Below are 24,939 nucleotides of genomic sequence, written 5' to 3'. Positions count from 1 at the left end.
AAAAAAAAAAAAAAATAAGCAAATATTTCACAGCGCTTGTTTAATTTATTATAAGGTTTATCGAATCTGCGTGAAGTTTGTACGCGAATTTTAAATAATTTCTATTGAAATTATCTCGATGAAACAATAACGAAAGGCACAGGTAAAAGATTAAAATGTATCGTTTTAGATTTTACGTACGACGTTCAAAGGTTTCTAGATTTGTATTTAATTTTATAGAAATATTACTATAATCAATTGTATTATAATTATTGAATTTTATAGAAATATTATAATTGACTTTTTTCCATTTTTAAACATTGCTAAATATATTTTCTATTTCTAATAAACAGTTGAGACAAAAACAATTCCATTCTCTCTCATTTGCAATATTTTCAATCGTCGCATGTTCGTTTAAACAAATAACACGATTGTTTTACCAATGTGAAAACATAAATAAAAATCAAATTTCATCTTGACAGTACATTTCTTGAAACTAACAAACAAATAAATTAAAAAGATTTTATTCTCAGATTAAAATTCAATAGCTAACCTCAATTAAAAATTTTTGTATTCAAATTCGGTAAATATCAATTTAGAAAACACAGATGTCGCTAGTTGTGTAACAAAGTGATTCACATTTTTTGGAAAAGTGGCGCTAATTTTTGAGCAAATAGAAAAATAAACTACTCATAAATTATAAATTTGACGATATAACAGCAGCCAAACGACACTGGATATTTTATCATTCGATATTACCAACACTGCTCGTTTTCACCCTAACCTAACTCCCTAACCACAGGGAGAAAAGATGTAATGGTAATGCAGAGACATTATTCAGAACGCAATTCGAGCAATCGAATATCATCATGCTAACCGTTTCGCAAATGGATCGAACGTAAAGCAGAATTCATATAATTACCATACCTCGCAGAGAATCCATGGATTCGATCTATGGATGCAAACTGTAATAACTAGAACGTTTACTAATATTGGTCGAGATCCCCAAATATAAGCAGTGTCTACATGGAATACCGTTTCGACGTGTCCGCCGGTTTTGTCAATTTCCGAGTTCTTGTACAGGGTGATTCTAGTATAAAACAATAGAACTATTCGACAAACTTATTATTAGCATACACTATAGATTAATAGTATACTGTGTGAGACCTGAACTTTCTCACTTTAATTAATCGTCACTAAATATTTATAGGTATACAAGATGATATTTTAGATTTTGTATCATCAAATGGTATCAACGCGAGCAAGGATATATTATAATAATAAAATAATAACGCCTTTATTGCATAGTTATATGGAAAATATGAAATAATCGCAAATTGATTTTCGATCGGTACAGTAGATTACGAACGTTACCGACAGCGTTATGGAGAAACGATTAGTTGGCCCTCGGGAACGTTAGATGACAGGCCATTCGATTTTATACGTAAAAAAGTTTGAAGAAGGAAGTTTATTAGATCAAGATTAATAAATGTCCGGAATCTAATACGAAAAAATTGTGATACATCGAGTAAAACGAAAGAAAATCAACAAGAGATTCGAGATGTGATAGATTCCATTTCTCATCGATGTTAATTATATGCTTATAGGAATAAGCAACCTTTGAAATGCAACTAAAGTAAGTACCTGTTATCAATTTGTTATGCTGTATCGAATATGAAACTGATTCATTTTTATTTTATAATTTTATTATATAAATTTTCTGAAGGATTTGCAAATTATAATTAAGATTATATTAAAAGATTGCAAATTAAGATTATATGAAATTAAAAAATTGTATAAAAGATTATATTATATGTTATATATTATGATTATTTAATATACATATTTATCTTAGTTTTGTTAGTTGAACTCACAGACGCCATCTGATGAGACAAACCTAGAATTACCAGTATACATCTGTCTTGGAACTACAAATTATCATTATATTTACTAATATTCCTTATCGAATATGCGAATAGTAAATTATTTGAGTATAAAAGATTGTTATAAATAATAATTTAAAAATTATCAAAATATTTTCGTAATATAAAAATTCGTTTTCTTTTAATTTCTGTTCTAATGTTTAAACAATTGCATATAATACATGTACAATATTTTTTAATTCATGATATCTATGCATATACTGAAATACATTATGGTATAATTCTTTTTTTCTTTTTTTTTTTTTTTTTTTTAATTATTATATATTCACTTAAGAAATAGAGAATTTCGTTAGGTTAGAAAAATTAATTTCATTATCTGAAAAAATAAATATAATATCCTAACTACCATTTCTGTTTCGAGATACACGTCACTGAGGAACCACCCTGTACATACTAATCTCATATTTACGATCGTACAGTTCAGTGAACAAGCAAACTTTTAATTGATTTGTTGGCCAATAAAGTTCCACGTAGATAGTGCTACCTTATTTATGGAGACATGATTAATAACAGATCCAATATTGACTATGAAGATTCGAAGCTGCTTTAATTTAGGCTATTCCAAATTTGCAAAACATTAAGCGTAGTATGTTCTGCGACATACTGGGTGTAACAAAAATAATTCAACAGAGTTTAGAAGCATGTACTACTCATGTGAAAAATAAAAGAAGATTCTTTGAATCATTTATATGCATAAAATATGCTAAACTTTGTGTATTTAAAGACTTATTATTATTATTAATTAATTAAAAGGATAATAACGTTTTAAACAAATGAAGAAAATAATTTATCAAAATTTAAAAATCAAAATTAATAATGCTTTTACATATTCGTCGCTAATATTTATTACCAATGGATAATAAATTAACTAAATTTAATTATGGGAAAATTAAATGTATTAATTTGTTAATTTTTAATATGAGTATAATTTATAGTAACAAGTTTATACAAATAATAAATAATACTGACATCAATTTCGAAAAAGGTTGAAAACTTGTAACATAAATTTCTTGATACAAAACCTCGTATTTTACAAACAGCATATAAATATTACGAAAAGATAGATAACTTATATGTCAAGCAGGATACAGGAAAAATGGAAAAATATTTAAACTGCAATGCTGGATTATACAAATATTTGTCATTGCAAAAATAATCTGACATACACCAATACGCTAAAATGATTTAATACGCGTCCCATTGTAATACCCATAGGGATTTCAATTTCAAATTTCAAATTGTAATAACTTTTAATAATATTGAAACACGAATACCTTAATTCTTTTCCACGAAGATTAAACATTGTACCAATTTGTGCAGATAAAAGTATTCTGTTTTCAAAACAATGATACATAAAATGCACAAAATAAAACCTATAGTATATGCTTTATTCTATTCTGTTCCATTTTGTCTTATAAAATTTTTTCGTATCTCTAACCGTGTCAAAAATATAGCCTATTCCAATTATGTTGGATATGTTGTGCACAGCCCCACCACAACTTAATTATCTGAATATCACCTTTAGTTTTAATAATACTGGAAAATGTTTAAGAAATAATTTGTTTGATTTTTAAAGAGGAATACGTTGCTAGAAAGAAAGATTTTGTACGATTATTTTTTTTCTTTTTTCTTGATTTTTCAATAAAGTCACCATTGTATATTTAATGAAAGAATTCAACGCAAAATTGATATTACCTGATATGATTCAACAAAATTATCCTTTCATTCTTTCAGTGGTAATATGTTGAATACGTGTTAAACTAAGTACACAGGAATTAACGAATATAACGGAAAAAGAAAATTAAGTCCGGAAATTCCCTGAAACAATGTCAATTTCTCTCGAAAGACTTTCGTAGGGGAACGTGGAGTAAGCTTACAAAATTTTGAAAATATGTCTTAATTAAAACGTGAGTATTAGCCAGAAGGATGATAGAGTTAAGGATATTAATTTAAGTTGATTAATGAACGGTGCCCAGCAGATCGGTAGATAGTAATCGAAGATCGTCCGACAAAATTCATTGCAATATTTGTATCGCTGATTATACAAGCATTATTTGTGTTTATAATATTACGAAATCGATGTTACTGAATGTGTAAATAAAAATAGATTATCTTTGACAGCAGAAACTGTTTAGTCTTTTTCTACTTTTTAAATTTAACATTCGAATAACGATTATTTCGTTATTATTTTATTAATATATCTCATTATTTATTTTTAATTAAAATAACTCGATGAGTACCTATAATATTTAGTCGAGTCAAATGTTAATATATTATAAGTTAAAAGAACACTGAATAGAATTATAGATATTTTTATCTATGTTAATATACCAACATATTGTAAAACAATTTTTTAAATAATATAATATACCAAATACTGAAAAAATTTGGGTATGGAAATGTGTATAAAAATATTATAGTAATTTTACGAAAGGAAAAACAAAATATTCGAACACGATTTGTTAAAAGTTAAATAAACAAAATTATTCGTACATTTTTCTTTATGTTCTCAATTTTTTATTTTTTATTGAATATTTTATTCCTTTCATTAATTTAGTATCATAATTAATACGAGGAAAATTGCTATACCTCACTTTTTGCATAATCGTTTAAAATTTTAATGATATTTCACGTGCAATTAGTGAATTGAAATTTTTCTAAAAATTTATTCGTACAATTTATTCATATCCCAAATCAATTAAATATAATTGACATTTTCGTTCTAGATCAACCTGTTAATTTTTATTTATTAAGCCTCCGACGTTTTAAATTTGTAATAAAAAAAAAATGATCAAAAATTCCATGTAAACAATTCCATGTAAACAATTGTATTCGTACAATTTATTCATATCCCAAATCATTTAAATACAATTGACATTTTCGTTCTAGATCAACCTGTTAATTTTTATTTATTAAGCCACCAACGTTTTAAATTTGTATTAAAAAAAAAATGATCAAAAATTCCATGTAAACAATTCTTGATAAAAACTGCTGCTGCTAAATTTAAATACAGAATAAATATTTTCTGGACCATGCTTTATCACCTTCGGTACGACAAACAAGGATTAAAATAAATCAATGTCTACATTTCGATACAAAAGGCAAATAAGTGATATTGAAATTGCCAGAAGAATCAGAAAATATCGGAAAACATTAAATTCGAAATATTCTAAACATTTTATTTTTATTAAATTCTAACTAAACATTTTACGTTCCCATTATTTGTTTCATTTAGTTAAAAGTGATAATTCTAAATTTCATTTTGCTTCTACGAAGTATTTTTATTTTTAACATGATACATTCGCGAGATCTAAATAGGGAAATGTAGTAGAATCGCAATGGATGGCAAGAGAAGTTACCCAAAGCGGGACTGAAAGCTAGAAGCACTTCAAGTCTCTGGATAGAGACGTTATTCTAGCTTCTATAAAAGAACTCTCTCATTGACTCTTCCCAAGCATGCGATTATCAGGCCCCTTGAGGCTGACAACGGTACTCGTTAGCAACAAAGGTATACTGAAGATACCTTTTAAAAGGTGAAGATTTAATTTGAAAAAAAAAAGAAATCAGTATTTAAAATAATAACGAACGAAATAAAAGAAAATTAACAATTAGAAATTGAATACAATGAAAAATTTAAGAAAACAATAATTATTATAATAATAAGATATAATATATTATATATACTATTATATATATATATAGTAATTATAATAATAATTATTATTATTCAACGATAATAGTAATAACAATTATTATTATCACTATTGGTTATACTCCCAAAAGACACTAATAGTTGTTGGGCATAGAACTTAAGAAAAGTGATGGTGCAGATGGGTAGACCCAAAATATAAAATTTCAACTTTGGATATTTAATGGTTTCCAAGATACTAATAAAAAGACTTTTGGTTCTATACACGGAGTTCTGTCTATACAAACGTTAGTGACACAGTTTACATGGGTAGTCGTAATCAACTGTCAAGTAGAAAATGGCACAATAATGGCAGTATTAGTTTGGTTAGGTTTAAGTTAGGAATGTAGTCGTCAGATGGCTGCTTACACCATTACGTGGACTCACACGTGCACAGGCGATATTTAATATTTTGTACTAATAACTTAAAAACTAATAATTAGTCTAAACTAAAATTTTATATTTTGGTTTTACCTACTGTCTCAATCAACCATCAAATTTCGTGTTGATCTATCATTGATACAAGAATATCCTATTTATTAATTAAAGTACACAAAACTATATAGAATAATATTTAAATATCACACGCCTTTTATATTATAATTATAAATAAATCAACACGCATCACAAACAGAAATAAAAATTAATAATAAATTCATAAAATATTTGAACGTATAAAAGCAACACACGTTAATGTAAAATACGGAGATAGAAGAGTAAGATGTATAGTTTATCACAGAAGGTAATTATATAATTGTATAGGATAATTGTATAGAATACTGAAAAATCTACATTACCAATTCTCAGTAATAACATACACTAAACAATTATGAATAGAAATATGTATGTATTTATTATTGGGAAATAAAAACTAAGTTACTTATTTGGTAAGATTACACGATTTATGTATAATTATGTAAAATATAAATTACTTCCTGTGAATCATAAGTTATAGTTTCATTTAATTCAAGAGCTATTCACGAGCAAATTGATGCACTCTGTAGAATCGTCTAAATAAATCTGAACTGTGTATGATTATATCCCGCTCTTACCAGATGAACCAGGTCACACTGCGTCATCTAGCGACAGATCACTCAAGCTATACATGTTACAGTGGGTTACTAAGAACTACAATTTATTCGAATTGCAGTTACAATTTGTCTATTGTTGTTAAAGAAAGAAGAAAGGTTGCCAAGTGTGACACCATAATTCCATTTTTATCTCTCGTATTTAGTTGATAAAATTACTCTACCTAATACAATAGCAATAATTTGGTAAAGTATCAAATACGTATTTATAATTTTTAAAGGTATCAAACATGTATCGAAATTTCCGTAAAGTATCAGTCGATAATGTATTATCGACACTTTTACAGATATATCAAATATAATGACTATCGATTATGTTTAATACATTCGATATGATATCACAATTTATAGTATGAAATCGATAATATCGATATGTTATTATCTGACCAATGACAATGCTACGTATCAAAGTTTTATCGAAGATTATCGACACAAAATGATACACGTTTCTATGGTTGGAAAAAATATTCATTTATTCGTTTTCTCCAGCGTCCTACATACAGTAACTCATAAAACTGAGCATACACTTGAGTAGTATACTATGATACACTACATTTACCTATCCCTGTATGATTTATTCTTTTTCAGGATGACAAATAAATTAATCTTTGGTTCGAGAATCTAATATTATTCCGAAAACTCTTATCACGGTTTATAAACGTGATATACGTTTTAATAAACTATATATATTTTTGATTATGTTTTTATAAATATGTAATTTTTTAGTATTTCTTTTTATTAACCATTTTGAAATTAATTCTTAATTTAGAAATAATAGTTTCACTTACTACATGAACGTATGATCAGTTTTGTGAGTATTTGTATATAATTTCATTTTAAAAAATTCATTAATATAAAAATCCCTATAGATAATAATTTTAAAAGAATTAAATTCTCGACTAAATTTCCCTAGTCGAACTAAATAATCTCCATATCTTGTTTAATAACTTTTTACATTTTTACTAAATTAGGAAACTAGATATAAACTTCATGAATTTTTTCATAACTTAAAACAATATATGGTGTTATGAACCTTTGCTGTAGACTATGAATCCGCATATACATCCAATACTAGTAATATATTATATATTTTTTAATTTTTGAACAAAGTAATCGATATCTCTCATAAAACGTTTAATCCAACATTATCTTGGAAAATATTTTAAACTAAACGGATTAAAATTTCTGAATATACTGTCTTCCCTTACTAAACCTATAAAGATTGTTTACTTTTTACAATAATGGCAGGAAAGTATTAAAAAATTCATTTACAGATACTATTGTACCGAATGATATTTTAATAATTCCATTAAATTTATAATTCTGCTTTAAGAAAAAACAGAAAACAATGATAAAAAAAAAAAGAAAATTATAGTTTAATGAGCCCTAGTTTGAGTGGAATGATACAATTTTTCATTAAAAAATATTTTTGTGTATATATTTATTTCTCAATTATACTTCTTGAGAAAATATGTATATGTAAATATTTTATGAATTATCTAATGTACTGAATTTTATATCAACAAATTTATATTAAATGTTAGAAATGGTAAACTACATGATATGTCAATATGTACTATTAAATGTAATATAAAATGCATTATAGAAAATTAAATACTCGATAAACATTTTGGCACTTCTTCATTCGTAAAATGATTTGAAAATTCGATTTATGCAAAAAGTGGCATGTTTCATTCAAAGGGAAAAGTTCCATTCCACTTCTGCAGACAAATCGATGCAGCCATAAAAAAATCGTGTCAACGGAGAACGGAACTCATTAAACCATGCAAATTTTCCCTCTTTCATTTTTTCCCTAGTTTTATTCGGAACAAAATTGGTCCAGTTACTAAAATCGTTCTGTGCAGAAACTAGTTTAAAAAATTCAAACAAATTGTCAATCCCATCATAGGTAAAAGTACCAGTAATTTTGTAAAGAAAAAAATTTTATAATTTAATTAAAACTGATGTTATCGTCTAATAATAGTAATCGTCAAATGCAATAATCTGTTATAAAATATAAAACTTAATTATTTTAAATAGAATTATATATTTGCTACGCAATAAATTTCAATGGATTCTGTGTAATATAAAATAATTCTAATATAAAACAATGGATTTTAAATAGCATGGTAAATATTTCCATGTTATATCTAATTACTTTATTATAAAATATAAACAAATATGTAATAAAAATTTCAAGTGTCATTTATTTTGAATATTTTGTTTACTAAGAATTGTATTTACTGAATCATATAATATCCTATATCAATAATATTCTAATTACTTCAAAAATTATTTAAAGAATTAATTTATATACTTTTATATTACTTAATAACATAAATACATAGCAATATTAGAAGTATCAAGATATCATTAATTTTTTAATGATGACTTTAATCATCTTGATAATTAAATAATTTTGAAATTATATACAATATTTTCCAGTCATAAAATAAAAATACCTATTAATAGGATTTCATAAAAAACCTCACACAATTTAAAAAGTATTATATTAGAAGTAAACATTCACTAAATAGACCAACTTTTTTTTTACAAATTTTCTCTATTTTCACTTAGTGTCATGCATCTTTTAATTTTGAAGATCAATTTCTAAAATATTTAATATACAATAGTTAATCAGTTTAATGTTTAAGATATTTAAATACTTGTAGTTGTAAAATACACAGTGACAAATATAAATGTGTTTAAAAAATACATTTCGCTATAAAACACTATTTCACTATAAGAACATTAGAAGTAATACTACTTCTATCCCTAAAATTCGTTATTAAATCACAAAATATGTTCGGATATCAAATTGATAATCGCAATTAATTCATAGGATTTCCTGTATATGAATAAGTAAACACACAATTCAAAAAAATATTATTTGTATAAAATGACTTACCTGTTCGAAGCCGCCCAAAATTTCTGTAGTGTCCATCGCAGAATTTACGACGATCGATTTGAGCTTTTGTCCGGCCAAATTTGCAAGAATATGAACGAGACTATTCTTTCCAGTCCCAGGTCCTCCGACCTGTTACAAAATTAATACAGTAATTAATCAATTAAAGAATAATAAATAGTTTCATTACAAAATATTATAAAATTCACACAATAATAATAAGATATTATTTTTATTTTAAAAATATACTACTGGTAATATATTTATTTTGCAAAGAATAAAAATGACCTTGAAAGAAACTATTTAAATTTCTTACCGTAGATAAATGTAGACGAAAATTATTAATATTATTTTTTTGAATAACTAACATTATTTTTTCTATTTTAAATTATAAATATTAAAGATGATTAACGCTATTAAATATAAACGCAAATTATCAATATTATTTTTCATTTAAAGTTATTAATAAAACATCAAAGTTTTAAAAAGACGGGAAGAACACAAATAATTTTTAGACAGTTTATTGAGCAAAGTTAAACTAGTTTGAAAACTACTTACGAGAATGGCCATCCAATCCATGTTAACACACTGCGCAAGTCCCTTGAGGACAGTTTTCTGCTCCCTCAGAAGCAACAAATCATCATCTTCGTAAACCGCAGAATCACTACGATCCAATATTTCGTTCCCTAAGAAGATCTTCTCTTTGGTCAAGTGGATTGGAAATTCTGGGTTTGGTAAAGACCAATCATTTTGTGAGAATATCTTGTTATATATTTTGATTACCTGTAATTTAGAAACATTTCGAAATAAAATCGATACAAACAAATTTTATTTTAAATAATATTATAATTTTTTAAATACAATCACTAATAATTGTTTACACCTACAAAAAATTATTTTAGTTAATTTGCACATTATGCAAATTTAAATATTTTGAAAAATATCGAAAATATTAGAAAGAGAATTCACAGTAAAAGAGATTCTAATATTAATTAACTTAATTCTTATTAAGTAGAAGAATGCATTCAAGAAAATTATAAATTAAAGAAATCAAAATATAAAAAAATATTTAAAAAATACATAAATATTAAAAAAATTAACTTTAAATTTATTTCATTATATATTACGCGAATTAAATTGTAAAAAACATTGATTACATATGTAAATAATATAATAAATATTAGTGTTAAAATAAAAAATATACAAAATTTCATAACTTGCAAATATAGAGCTAATATATATGAAATATGAAAAATATACTACATCTTACATTTTGTTTATCTTCATTTGTCCTCATTCTGTCTACATATAACAGCTGAGCACCACTTCCAGGATTGAAGTTCTTCTTTGAACTCTGTTTAAAATCTGCCACTGTTTTTTCACACCATCTAGTAACATCTCTAAGATTCATCTCCCAAGGTGATCCAGAATGACCCCAAGTAGTTCCAACTTGAGAATTCAATTCTTCATTAAATTGAATCATTTTATTCAGTAAATCTTCTGGTAATTCGGGAAATTGAATATTTAAAATGAATTTTAAATCTCTCTGTACAAGCGCGTCTACAAAGACCTGGAAGAAAACAAAAACACAAATTAAAACTTTTGACAAACTGTATTTCTACCCAATTATCAATAATCAAAGAATCATTTTGAGTATCTTAAAATATAAATCGACAACAAAAAAGTCACAAACAAAAATATAATTCATAAAAGTCTTAGTCAAAGTTAAAATTGTGAATGTATTAACATTACCTAAAATTTCATAACAAGTAATATTTTTCTGACGATATTAAACTTTTTCACTTTATATATCGTATTAAACTTTGAAAAATTAGAATCAACGAATTACATATTTAAAAAGAAATTAACAATATACATTAACACTTACTTGTGTAAAACGATTCAAAAATGACTTTGGAAGCCCTCTTCTAGCACCACCTTGACGAAGAGGATTTTGACACCCAAATAACCGAGTTCCAGGTTTCGCAGTAAAAGTCATTCCTAACTCTGGAATATATATTTCACCTCGATGATCAAGACAGGCATTTAATCCTTCAAGAACTGACTGAGATGCCAAATTTAATTCATCTAGAAGAATCCAATCTCCATTTTTAAGAGCTCTTAAGAAGGGACCGTCCTTCCATGAAAATTCACCAGGTTTCCCTCCTTCTACTGGTAAATCAGCTCCAAATAAATCCGAAATATCCTATATAATATTTAGAATATTTGTAGTAGCAATAATAATTTCTAATTATTATTATACGTAACATAATTTCACAATAATTTTAAATAACATAAAAATTCTTAAAAAGAAAAAGAATATTTCAAAAACTTAAATTACTGCAATTCACTGAACAAAATAATACTATAGAATTGCAGATTTAATGTATATGAAAATAAAAAACGTCAATAAATTATTATTAATGAATTATTCTAATCAACAGAATTCATAACGAAAATTATTTTATTTCAAGAAACAGAAAACTTACTGTTTGATCACTTAGATTTATTCTAAGAAGACGATGTCCAGATGCTTTGGCAAGCGCAGAAACTAAACTAGTTTTGCCAACTCCTGGACTACCTTCCAATAAAATTGGTTTCTTTAATTGCAAAGCACGTAAAACTTTCAAAGTATTTACTTTTGTTGTTGGACTTGTGAAAGCAAACCCTACATTGCTTGGAATTTGTTTATTTCCCTTTTTCACATAAAAAGGACATATTCCAAATTTATCTTTGTAACTTTCAACATTAAATTCCTCATAATTTAATATTAATTTAGAGTGTAAGTTACTCTGTACTTGCTGTTCAATAAATTTCAATGCCGAATCCTTAAAATCCTTTAATTTCTTTAAACTAAAATATTTGAAACATTTTGTTAAAAAATTAATTAACTATAACTATAATTAATTAATATGCAATACAATAAAATACAATTCTATTAAAAATCATAATAACTAATTTCTCCTAATTATTTTAAATAAATTAATTTTTAGTAATACAGGAAATATTATCTAATATATGAACCAAAAGATAATGGTACAAAACTTACTTTTCTGCAGCTGTCAAACCAGATCCAAGCCCATCAATATAACTCAAAGCTGCACCATGGAAGAAAGCATCACCTATTTCTAAATCTTCACAACAATTAACAAAATTGACCCATGTAAGTATATCTCTAACACTAACAACAAGCTTTTTTCCTATTTCTGTAGTTTGTAGCCATTTGATAAATTCTATTATTGCTGTAGAAACACTTTTTTTAAATTCTTCACGTAAATTATGTTCCATAATACACTTAAGATCATTTGATGAAACACATCCTTCACACCAGATTTCTGTAAATCTGTTTCTAAGAGCTGGTGAGAGTTCCTTTTTTCCATAATCACCACCAGGATTCATTGTGCCAACAAAGATAAAATTTTCATGAGCTGTCACTGTTGCATTTTCTTCAATCGATGGTTTTTCAGCAATTAAAAGTTTACGTTCAGGTTCTAAAAATAATTACAAAACAAGAAAATGAAAATTTATTGACTTGTATTTGAAGCATGAGAATTATTAAAAGAATTAATAAAGAATTAATAATTTATTAAAAGACTTAATTTTGATATTATTTGAATAACAATATTAACTAAACTGTAAATCCATATAATCTAAAATAGATAATTACCTAACAAAGAGTTTAATCGCTCGAGTACACTATCGTCTGCCAAAGAAATTTCATCTACTAAAAAGAAGCCACCATTGTTCATAGCTTTTACTAAAGGACCATCTACCCACTCAAATAATTTTTTACTTTCTTTATGTTCTCTAACTGGACGGAGACTTCCAAGGAAATCTGAAGCCTCTGTATGCATATGACAATTGACAATACTGAGTTCTTGTTGTCTAATTATAGACAAGAGTTGACAGACTGTAGTTTTGCCACCTCCTGTTTCACCAATTAAAAGAACTGGCTCTTTAAAGTCACAGGCCTTTGAGAGAAGTACCGCCATTTTACGCATTTGAAATGTCCAAACTATATGTTCAAACCCTGGAATCTTCTTTGATAGTAAAGATTCTAAAATTGGTTTAGTTACAGTAGAAGTCTTTTCAGAAAGTGAGAATAAGGCTTCTGGATCAACATCTCTTTTTAGATGTTTCTTTAACACTTGTATAATTTGTAAACATTCTTCTGGATGACGAACTTTCGATGACAAAACCAAATATCCCTCATCAGCTAAGTGTTGACTCCAATCATATAAAGTACCTCTAGTGTCAGGGGCAAGATGATATCTTTCTGCCCAGCGAAACAAATCTCGAAGAGTTATAAATCCTACAAAAAAGAAATTTTGTTTTTTTTTTTTAAGACAAACAGATAAACCAATAAAAAAAAAGGATTTTAAAAATAAAATTATCAAAGGTCCTCTATCATAAATTCTTATTTTTAGTATTTACCTTTCTTTCCAGCAAAAGTTGCAGTACTCTTTCTTCTTACTTGAAGTTCTGTCATTACATTAATTATTTGTTTACAATATGTTTCTGGCAGTTTGCATCTTTTATGTAGAATTACTTGAAGTTCTTTAGGTGGAATTTCATCGAAATGTAATTCAACAAATCTGTTTCTAAATGCACGTGATAATACCTAATAACATAAAAATAAATAAAAATAAAATGAAAAACAAAGAGTATATTTATAGATTATTACCTTTCTTCCACCATATAAACCTGGAGGATTCTGGGTAGCAAAAAGCATGAAATTATCATGAGCTTTAACAACTTGTTGAGTTTCAGGAATAAATAATTCTCTATTATCATCAAGAACTCTATTCAAAGCTTCTAAGACATCACTGGGTGCTAAATTTAATTCATCTAAAATTATCCAGTATCCTGAAGAATATCAAATTATTTTACATAAAAATTAATAATTAAAGGAAATTTTAATATTGAAAGTAGATTATAATAAAAAATGTATATTTTACAATAGTTAGTCGAAATAATAGGAAATAATAATAAATAAAGAAGACAACCAAAGATAAATCTGATAATACCTTTCCGCATAGCATCCACTAAAATACCCTCTTTAAAGACCAGCTTTCCTGCAGAATCAGCTACATAAGTACCAACATATTCTTGTAAATCAGTATGTTCATGATTATTAATTCTAACACAGATATGTCCAGAGGCCTTTGCCAAATATGTTATTAAACTGGTTTTTCCAACAGAAGTATCACCTTGCAACAATACAGGCATTTTACCAATAGATACTACTCGTACTAAGTCTTTCAAATTTTGCTTTACTACTTCTGTGAGAATGTACTAAAATCAAAGAAAGCAAAATATTTTAATTCTCTTTTTTTAAAAATTCTTCGTTTTATTTTTTACTTTTTCTATAAAGTTGTGTATTTTTAACATTTTACATCATTTTTATTATTAACAAAATCAATTGGAAAACTAAAATTAATAAAGATATAAACTTACATTTTCTGGTATCTGTGGATCAAGATTGCCTTTAGAAATCCAATAGCCTTCAATACACATAAAGTTCTCTGCAGGCCCACTATGTGGCCTTGGAATGGGAGTTCCAATAACTGAACTTGCAATTTTATCACTTAAGACAGCCTTTACAATCATTCTTTGCACTATTGGATAAGAATTACTATCTAGTTGTGTTAAAAAACTTAAACAAAATGCTTCATATAAGGATCTCAATGCATTTCCACAAGGATTTTGTGCTGTCACACTTAAAGCACGACACAATGTTCTCAAACTATAATGTGGCTTGTGTCCAGTTCCATCAAGAAGACTGGTCTCTGCTTCTTTCCTAACATTCAAGTAAAATTTTACAATACTTTTAATTTTTTCTGGTGCAAGATTTAAATCATTTAAGTATGACCTCACTAGAAGTTCTAAGTCTGATTTCTCTGTAAGTTCATTAACAAAGAATTCTGTAAATCTATTTCTCAGACCCACAGGAAGATCTTTTTTACCAACATCTGTTGCAGGATTCATACAAGCAAAAATTGCAAAATCTTCATGCCTTTTAATTAGTTCTTTGTCTCCACGCTCTAGCAAAGACAAAGATCCACATGATCCTTCTAACAAACCAGAAAGACATTCCAATGTTTCTGCAGTAGCTAAATTAATCTCATCTAATAAAACCCAGTCTCCATTCTTCAGTGCCTTCACTAAGCTACCTTCTATGAAAGAAAATGCTAAAGAGTATTGACTCTGTACTTGAGATTGAAGTTTCTCTAATTTTTGTGCTAGTTGTTCCCACTTTTTTAAAACTTGTATTTCATTTTGATTTTTTGGCGAAGATTTCAATCTTTTCAAAGCTGCAGTAGTGCTATGAATCATTAAAGTACTCAATGTCTTCCACTTTCTATCTGCAAAGCAACGCCCAATATGACGTAAAAATTTTGCATTTGGTTCAATTGCAAAATAAGATCGGAACAAAATTTCAAACTCCTCACGAATTGGAAGGATCAAAAGTTTAAGATCTACTGGTTTGTAACCACCAAGTAAATCTGTGCTTTCACTTTGCTGATTCATATTTATTACTATTAATTTGCGACCTGTTATCTGCGCAAGGTATTGAACACAACTCGTTTTCCCTGTTCCAGTTTCTCCAACTAATAGAATTGGCTCTTTCTGAATAACACAACTAGTTATTCGTTCTAAGAGACACAAAGATGGTCTTGTGTAACAAAAATTTGAATTTTTTGGCTCTATTTTAACTTTATTTGATTTTTTTATTGCTAACTTTGCTCTACCAACAATAAAACATTCTTTGAGAAGATTTACAGATGGTTTATATACTTCAGAAAAAAATTCTGCCTTTGTTTTTACGATACCTAGTTTATGAGCTACCGCTACTGCCAAACTTAAGCGTTGCACTGAAATAAAAAATAAAACTTTTCCTGATTTTTCTTAAAATAAATTAATTTTACGAATTGTATTGAACTGAATTAAATTCGTGATCATTCAACGATAATAAATATTTGAATAATAAATATTTTTGATAAAATATATTTCACATACCAGAATTAGGTACAGAGCAACAGAAGACATCTAAGGCATCTTGGAATATCTTCAATGCAGAAATAGGTGAAGATACATCAATATCAACAATAGCTCTGGAACACCATTTAATCAAATCCCTGGTAGAGATCTGTCTAGCATTCCTTACACTATTCACAACATCATCTTCATGGTTTCCAACAAAAAACAATAAAAACACATCAACAATTCTAGTAGCCACTGTATGTAATACTGGGAACAGAGTCTGAACTATTGTCACTAGTTCATTTTTTGATAAAGATTCTACATTAACACAAAACCACTCTTTCTGAGTTGGTATTTGAAGTGATTTTTGTGTTCCGCCAACAGATAACCTTCTGGTAACAAATAATTGAAATCCACTTTTTACATGAATTAAATCTCTATATCCAGGAACTGATAATGTTTTAGTTTCTACAAGTTGTCCAATAACACTAATAACATCTGTTGCAGCACAATCAATGTCTTCTAAAAGCAGCCATTTACCAGATAATACAGCTTCAGTCAGTATTCCTGGTTGCCATAAAAATTCTCCAGGAATATCAGTACATCTGTACATTCCTAATAACATCTTAGAGTCTGTTTGATCACCTAATTGTACTTTTGCAAAATTTTGTGCATCATGACCAGTAGCCTTTGCTAAAAATTCTATTAATGCAGTCTTTCCTGAACCAACTGTGCCTTGTAAACATATGCATTTATTAGAAGACACTGCAAAAGCCAAATTCTGCAGGTTCTGTCGTGTAGATGGAACAGGAACTAAATTTAATTCATTTTCACATTTAGAATTTTTAAATAATGGAAGTAATATTCCTCCAATAGATACTACCGATGGTATATCAAGTATTTCAGCTATTTCTTTGGTATCTTCACATATTATATTGTTTTGGATAACTTCTTCACTTCCAATCAAAAATTTTTGAATTTTTGTAAGAAAATCACTTACACAGGATAGATGGCAAAATTCTGACATTCCTAATACAATTGCAATACAATTCATTGCTACCCTGAAAAATTATTTAAAAATATTCTTATATTTTTCTTCACAAATATGTCTTCATCTTATTTTATTTTGAAACAAAATTTTTATTTTATTTCAACCAAAATTTTATCAAATTTATTTTACAACATAATTGCACTTTTGATTTAAAAAATTGTTAATTTTATCTTACCATCTAACACTCTCATCTTCATGAATCAGATATTTATAAAATTTAGACCAATTCCAGGTGTATTTAAAGTGCATTGGTGCCCTAGATAGAATGTCATAAGAAGCAGTTACTAAATCATAATCAGACACCTCTGTAAAAGATACTATTTTTCGCTTATTACGTCTCTTTGAAGAAGGGCTATAATCAACTTCTATAGAGTCAAATGGAGCTGGATTTACATCAAAATAATGTAGAACAAATCTGTAATAAAACAATATCAATTTACAAATTTTATCATTTAAATATATTTTATATTTAATTAAATTATTTTGTATAATTTTTTATACAGTCCACTATATAAATATATTTAATTCTTTAAATATTTTATAATAATTTCATATATATAGCTTTTTTTAATTGCTTATATATTTTCTTTCTAGACATAATCAAAAAGAAATTATTTTAGTTAACACCTTATTTAGATATATTGCTATATAAATAACTCAAACAATAATTTACAAATGCTACTGTAAAATGAGAAATTTCTTGTATATAATAATTAAGTACAAAAATATAAAAATTTATTTCCTGGTAAACACAAAACTCTAAACTTATATATCTACATAAACAAAAAAATCATTTTTCAATACTACAATGATAATATAGCAAAGAAGACAACACAGAGCATTGTATTACAAAAAACTTTAATCTTCTCCAAATATATTTTACATTCGTTACACATTTCAGCAATAGATAGTTCTAAATTCAAGTAATAAAAAGAGTATAATACAATGCATAACATTAGAAAAATATTGTTTATGTCCTTGTATGAATTTCTCCAGGCTGCAACATTCAACCTAAAATATTATGGAACATGGAAGAATTACAACACTGAATAAAATACTAATTAACATAAAGTGTGTTTGCTTATAAGTAGGATAGTATCTTCACTCTAAATAGCTTAATACATTAACATTAAAAAAAAATAAAATAAAATAATATAAAGTAAACAACATTTTGTAAAGCGATAAAAATACATACACTAATAAGTCATGATTCTTGCACAGTAGTTTTCCCAAAATAACACAATTCAATTTATGAAGATCTCCATCATCAAAAGAAATTTTATCTATAGAAATACTTGAAGAAATTAATGCAGGCAATAATTGTGGAAAACATTTAGCAACATCCTCTGTGGATTCTGGACTCATCAAAAATTCACACAAAATATCAAAAATTTGTTTGTATTCATCTCTATTTGGTTCCTATAACAAAATTGCATAAAATTATGACATTTTTAATAAAATTATTAAAAATAGTCAAATACAGTTAATACAGCATGCTTTAAAGAATACACAAAATTTGACAAGGAAAAACTAAAACATGCAATTTAATAAATTATTTTAGTTTCAAATGTATATAAAGATGGACAATAAATAAAATACAAAAAAAGATTCTTACATTTTTTATAAATTTTGTAATGTCTAATTCACGCATTAAATATATTTCTTAATTGCAATAATTATCAACAAATTAAATAAATTAATAAAAAATTATTATAAACGTTAAAAGAAAATGTAGTTTAAAAGTGTTGTTAATTACAACTTTTAATACATTTTAATTAAATGAATAGAATATTATTGAAGCTGAATATTATGAACAGTAAAGTATAAAATAATGTGATTAAAATTTATAAAATAAAAAATAGTAACAACAGAAAAAAGTAAGAAAGAAGAAATCGGTACTTATGATGTTTACAAATCGAAGAATATTTAAAATATTACAGAAGAAAGTTACATGCTTACCTTATTAGTTTTGAAGAACACAAATTTCTGAGCATAATTTTCCTTCGTTTTAACAAAAGTCGTTAAACTTTGTAGAAACATATTTGGAAAACAAAAACCGAATTACATGTGCAACCCCGGATAGCTATTGAAATCAATGCTTAAGTATCCACGTGCTTTTGACGGCACTAACCGAAGTTGGTTTTAAAGATGTACCATTCTCATTCACATAACTAAAAATATCCCTAGTTTATTTAGTTACATATATACATTTTATTTCACATATGATCTAATGTATGAGTTATTCACTTTAAGCAATTTATTTTGAGTATATGCATACTATCTTATATGAAACATTTATTTGTATTTAAAATTTCAACTTAAAATTTGTTAAATAAAAATAGAATAAAGAAATCATATCAAATGTGCATGAAAAGTATTTAATTAAAACTTAAAAAATGTTTAACAATATTTTATAACTTTCCTAAATTGATATTTAGTAGTAAAACAATATTATAGATTTTTGATAATATTCATTCCTACATTTTTCTTCAATTGCTTTGTGTTAATAGTGTGTTATTTTTATTTATACATGAAAATCAACCATTACTTTTTTTTCTGTCAGCTGTATCATCTTTTTGTATTTGCAATTTTTTCAAAGACTTGTCCTTTATTTAATATATCCAATACAATTTCGGTTATTTAGTAGTTTTTAAGTATCTGTATAATTAATAAGGGTTACAGACTCAGTGTTTTTAAATAAATTCAGGCATGTCTATATAGTAGACGATTGTTAATTATTATGTAAAATATGAAAATCTAATTACTACAATATAAATAGTAGTGACACCGCATAAATAGTAGTAGCCATCACAAGTGAAAAATGTGTTCAAGTATTGTTATAGAGTACATATTACTTCATTAATACATTTCGCACTCCTCCACTTGTTTCTGATTAACATAAATTGCATAAATTTTGAAATCTATATTATTTTTCAAATACATGCAATTCATCCATACAAAAAGCTTCTTCAATATTCTCACCGAAAATGGAATTAATGTCACTTCTGACATTACATCCTTTACACTGGTCTTTATTAGATTCTTCTTTGCGTATAAATGTGTCCATAACCAACATCTTAACAGGACGAACTAGAATACAAGATATGCTGCTACATTTGTTATTCAAAATTTTATTCAATTGGGCTGTTACTTTCATAACATGATTAATACTATGAACCATGATATAGGTTAGAGAATTAATGAACTGAAGCTCAAAACCAGCATTATGCTTATGGAGAAATTGCCAATTAATCTATGCATAAAATATCAGGAAATCTCCTTTATTTCCAAGAAGTATACACACTTCCTTATTTTTTACTATGATATTGTCTCCAGTATCGTAGGTTTTATTTGTTAAAATAATAGTGATTATGTATTGGAACTAATGTTATTGAGTAGCGATAACAAGTCAGGAACCAACCAGAAGATCAGCAGCCTATTAAGTTTAAATGAGTTTCTAAAATAAAAACTAATGTAACTGGGAAACAAAAATATACAGTAAGATTGGTTGCACAGGGATAAGTTTTAAAAGTAGGAACAGATGAGAAACTATTTGTTTGAATGAAAGATTGTCAGTGGCAATTTACATGTAATAAACCAGACAGATGCAAAGTTGAAGGTCAAGAAGATAAAATGTATTCACTGAAAAAGCCTTTATGAAAGGCTTTATTGAAATTGGGACTAATTTATGCATTTAATATAGCATCAAGGGTGGGTTGAAACTTTTGATAGCCCTATATATTAATAACTGCTTTATCATTTGTAATAAGGTTAACTAAGTAAATAAATTAAAAAATATCTTTATGAGAACTTCTAAAATAAAAGGCTTTGATTGTTTAAAAAGCTAAGAAGTTTTCTTGAAATGAAAGTCACACAAGATATAAAGATAAAGGTGAAATACATCTGGCTCAGAAAGATTACATCAAAAACTTAATAAGGAGAAATCATATACATGAAAGCAAACTGATAAATACATATATGGAGATCAATTTCAAATGCTATAGAAAAATGAATGATAAGAGCTAGTAAATTGATGTATCTTATAGTTAACACATGGCTAGACATCACTCATGCAGCAATTAAACTTTGCCAATTTAACAACAATTTTGATGAAGAATACAAAAAGGAGATTATACACCTGCAATCAAGCTTCGAAACCATTAAAGAGCTAATGTTAACTGAATATATAAATGCAGATTGAGGAGGTGATCAAACTGTTTGAACATCATACTCTGATTACATATGACACAAGAAAATAATATACTTGTGCTCAATTTTTGAAGATTAAACCAAGAAGATAGACCAATGGTAATTTTTATTGATAATCAAACGAATTAGTAAAGATATAATGTATATCAAAGAACCAAACACATTGACATAAGATACCATTTCATACATTATTATTTATAATAAAAATATAAAACTTTTTTATAGGGACACAAGCAAAATGATGGCCAACTTCTTAACAAAACTAATATCTGAAAAAAAAAAAACAGTTTTATATACGAGGCATCGTTGACTTAAGAAGAAATGTCGAAGAGATAGTTTTATTTTTATTTATAATATAAACCAATCGTTATTTTTCTTTTTATCGATGACAACACCTATTTGTACTTATAACTTCTTAAAATAAAGAAAACAGTCTCCATGTGCAAAACCAAGGAATTCAAGTTTATTTACTACGTTCAACGCAATCTCAGTTAATAAATAGCTTTAATTCTAAATATTTATATAACTGTCACTTTCAAATTATTTACTACACTTTTATTTATTATAAACAAATTACAAAATACAAATTGTCGATATAAATTAATTAATTTACAGTAATTTCTAATTAATAAACATTTAATATATCACATTTCTTAAATATTTCTTAAAGAAATATTTTCAAATAATATTACATTGATATTCTTTTTTTCTTTTATTTCATTCCATTTCATTCGTTTTTCGTTTTATATCTTGCTTAAAATTTTGTAGTTACCGCCAAAAAGAATTGACGCTAGTGTAATATGAAATATTATAGTACTGTATGTTATAAATTTGTTTAATTAGTTATAAAAATAATATTTTGGTAAATATCTTTTTTATACAGTTATTTCATATATAATAAATTACTTCATACTATCATTTCTTCCTTTTAATTAAAAATTTAATAATCAGAAGTTGGCTATCATTATGAAATATAAAAATTGGTAATTAAAATTTAAAGTTTTGAAATAAATGGTTAGTTTATCGGTTTCATTAATAAATTGTATGTAATTAATAGTGTTTAAGTGTTTAATGTATTTAAAAATATTATATATGTAACTACTAAAAGTCCTGTACTTCGGTAATTAATAATGAAATATTGAATGTTAGTTTTGTATTTTTGTATTTTTAATACATACAATTTTTTAATATTTATTCTAATATTGTTTTTTATGAACAAAAATATATATTTTTAATGTTAATTTTACATACTTTTAAAGATATTAGTTTCAAATACACTAATTAAGAATGGATGTAATTCTTAAGACAAAAAGTAATACCTTACATTACTCTCATTTCTTAAATCAATTTATGTTGTATTAGTCAGAAAATTTTTTTATGATATTATGTAATGTTAACATACATATTTAACATTTTTATAATGAAACAAATATTTTTCTCTTTCAGATCATTTCAAAACTATATCACGTAGATTATAAACTGAACTGTGAATAAACATGTAACGAGATTTTAATAAGGTAACCAAATATAATTCCTTAATTATTTACTGATATTACACAAAAATAAAAATTTTGATTTTCAAATTAAAATTAAACTTCATGTTGTATTATTAAATGTAACTTTATTTGCAAAGTGTTGAATTTCTCAATAGAAATAAAAATGCATATGTCATATACATTAAATTTAATATAAGCAAATTATAAAAATATTACATTTATATTATAACGATACAATTTGTTGATGAATATTAAGTTAGAAAACCTCAGGGTGTGCATTAATTTCATCTCGTAGTCTTCTCTCAATAGCAGGTAGAGAGAGATTATCAACCTGGACATTAAAACTGACATAAACAGCTACTGAAAGTCTTTTTGAAAGTCTCTTTGCAAGACTGTTTGAAACTTCATTAGTAATTGATCCCATGATCTTCGTTGCAAGTGGTTCCTTTTCATATGTTGATTTAATTGCAAAGGCTAAATCATTCATGGCATTTTCTTGAAAATCACCAATCCATACATAAAGACAATCTTTCATTTTTATTGTATGATAAGCAATTGACGAGTCTCCAATTTTTGCCACAAAATCATGAAATTTGAAACTGCATTCGTCTTTTATTTCTTCTTCTAATTGACTTTCCATATTTCTTAAAACTTTAAAATACTATTTAATTGTTTCTCAACACTCCTTTTATTGTTTTAAAATGTGCTAATCAGAATGATTAAGATTCTACGGCAACATAACCTCAAAGTTTAAATTTATATTTACCGACAATAGATAGTTTTCGAAGTAACGTCCATAAAGCATAAAAGGCAAGTTGTACTCATATATTTTAAAGTAGTTTAGTAATATACAATAATAAAATAACTATATTTGAATAAAATGTGCGTAAATTTTTATTTTTAAGATACTTTTATTTTTTACATAGGATTATAAAGATGTTATGAAATCAATTTTATTAACTTATATTTCTATAAGTTATCTACATATATTGTGGATATAACTATTTTTAACATTTTTATCAATTTTGTAAGTAAAAAAGAAATGTTGAATTAATAACTTTTCTCTGGTAAGATTATAAATAAGCAATAATATTGAAGAAAAATTTATATTATATATACATAAACAAAATGAACTTCCTTATTACATCATTTATATTAAATCGATAATTTCTCAATAATTTATCGATTAATTAATCATATGTATATTAATTAATAATCATTCGTATATTCATTATACGAACTTTCATGTAACGAAATATTATGCGATATGGAATTTAAAAATATAATTATTATATTCAGTAGAGTAAAATACTTTTTATTTAATATGAAATATAAATATATTTATGAATATAATTTTCAAGATGTGTTGAACATGAATATATATAGAGAATTCAAATTGAGTAGTAATGAAATATGAAAGTAAATTGATACAAATGTATGACGTTAGATGGCAATACTATTCCTTGTTAAAGTCTTTAAGTACTAGGTGTTCAAAATTATCTTGTTAAAAAATTGCATTTAATTTCCTACAATAATGTGTTAATTATGAAGTCATTTATTGAGATATTTAAATGAATGTTTATTAAATTTTATTTA

At 26.0% G+C, this 24,939-nt stretch overlaps 2 protein-coding genes and 1 long non-coding RNA gene across 3 annotated transcripts in view; 1 reads left to right on the top strand and 2 right to left on the bottom strand.

Annotated features, from left to right (window-relative positions):
* The window catches only part of LOC108554887 (midasin), a 349,913-nt gene extending 330,895 nt beyond the window's left edge, over nucleotides 1–19,018 (bottom strand). Inside the window, exons 1-14 of the mRNA XM_017910301.1 lie at nucleotides 18,834–19,018; nucleotides 17,814–18,053; nucleotides 16,624–17,648; nucleotides 15,061–16,478; nucleotides 14,631–14,898; nucleotides 14,288–14,469; nucleotides 14,038–14,224; nucleotides 13,271–13,915; nucleotides 12,653–13,094; nucleotides 12,093–12,456; nucleotides 11,492–11,809; nucleotides 10,874–11,173; nucleotides 10,162–10,386; nucleotides 9,607–9,735 (exon numbers count right to left, since the gene is read on the bottom strand). Coding sequence (XP_017765790.1) covers nucleotides 9,607–9,735; nucleotides 10,162–10,386; nucleotides 10,874–11,173; nucleotides 11,492–11,809; nucleotides 12,093–12,456; nucleotides 12,653–13,094; nucleotides 13,271–13,915; nucleotides 14,038–14,224; nucleotides 14,288–14,469; nucleotides 14,631–14,898; nucleotides 15,061–16,478; nucleotides 16,624–17,648; nucleotides 17,814–18,053; nucleotides 18,834–19,003 — 5,913 coding nt within the window. The 5' untranslated portion in view covers nucleotides 19,004–19,018. The remainder of the gene's footprint in view (nucleotides 1–9,606; nucleotides 9,736–10,161; nucleotides 10,387–10,873; nucleotides 11,174–11,491; nucleotides 11,810–12,092; nucleotides 12,457–12,652; nucleotides 13,095–13,270; nucleotides 13,916–14,037; nucleotides 14,225–14,287; nucleotides 14,470–14,630; nucleotides 14,899–15,060; nucleotides 16,479–16,623; nucleotides 17,649–17,813; nucleotides 18,054–18,833) is intronic.
* A 2,473-nt stretch (nucleotides 19,019–21,491) lies between these two features.
* LOC108554901 (uncharacterized) lies at nucleotides 21,492–22,119 on the top strand. The gene is made up of 2 exons (XR_001890729.1): nucleotides 21,492–21,946; nucleotides 22,073–22,119. It is a non-coding gene; the product is annotated as an uncharacterized LOC108554901 (long non-coding RNA).
* A 1,475-nt stretch (nucleotides 22,120–23,594) lies between these two features.
* Nucleotides 23,595–23,983, bottom strand: LOC108554898 (proteasome assembly chaperone 4). Its single transcript, XM_017910312.1, has one exon. The coding sequence runs from the start codon at nucleotides 23,981–23,983 to the stop codon at nucleotides 23,600–23,602; it is 384 nt and encodes a 127-aa protein (XP_017765801.1). The 3' UTR covers nucleotides 23,595–23,599.
* Nucleotides 23,984–24,939: the final 956 nt, after the last annotated feature.

Source organism: Eufriesea mexicana, unplaced genomic scaffold, assembly GCF_001483705.2.
Source record: "Eufriesea mexicana isolate 0111107269 unplaced genomic scaffold, ASM148370v2 scaffold93, whole genome shotgun sequence".
Lineage (NCBI taxonomy): Eukaryota > Metazoa > Arthropoda > Insecta > Hymenoptera > Apidae > Eufriesea > Eufriesea mexicana.
Note: the sequence above shows the minus strand (reverse complement) of the source record. Positions and strands in the feature narration are given on the sequence as shown.

Coding starts and splice junctions, on each gene's coding strand:
- LOC108554898 (XM_017910312.1), bottom strand. CDS start 23,983: ATGGAAAGTCAATTAGAAGAAGAAATAAAAGACGAATGCAGTTTCAAA.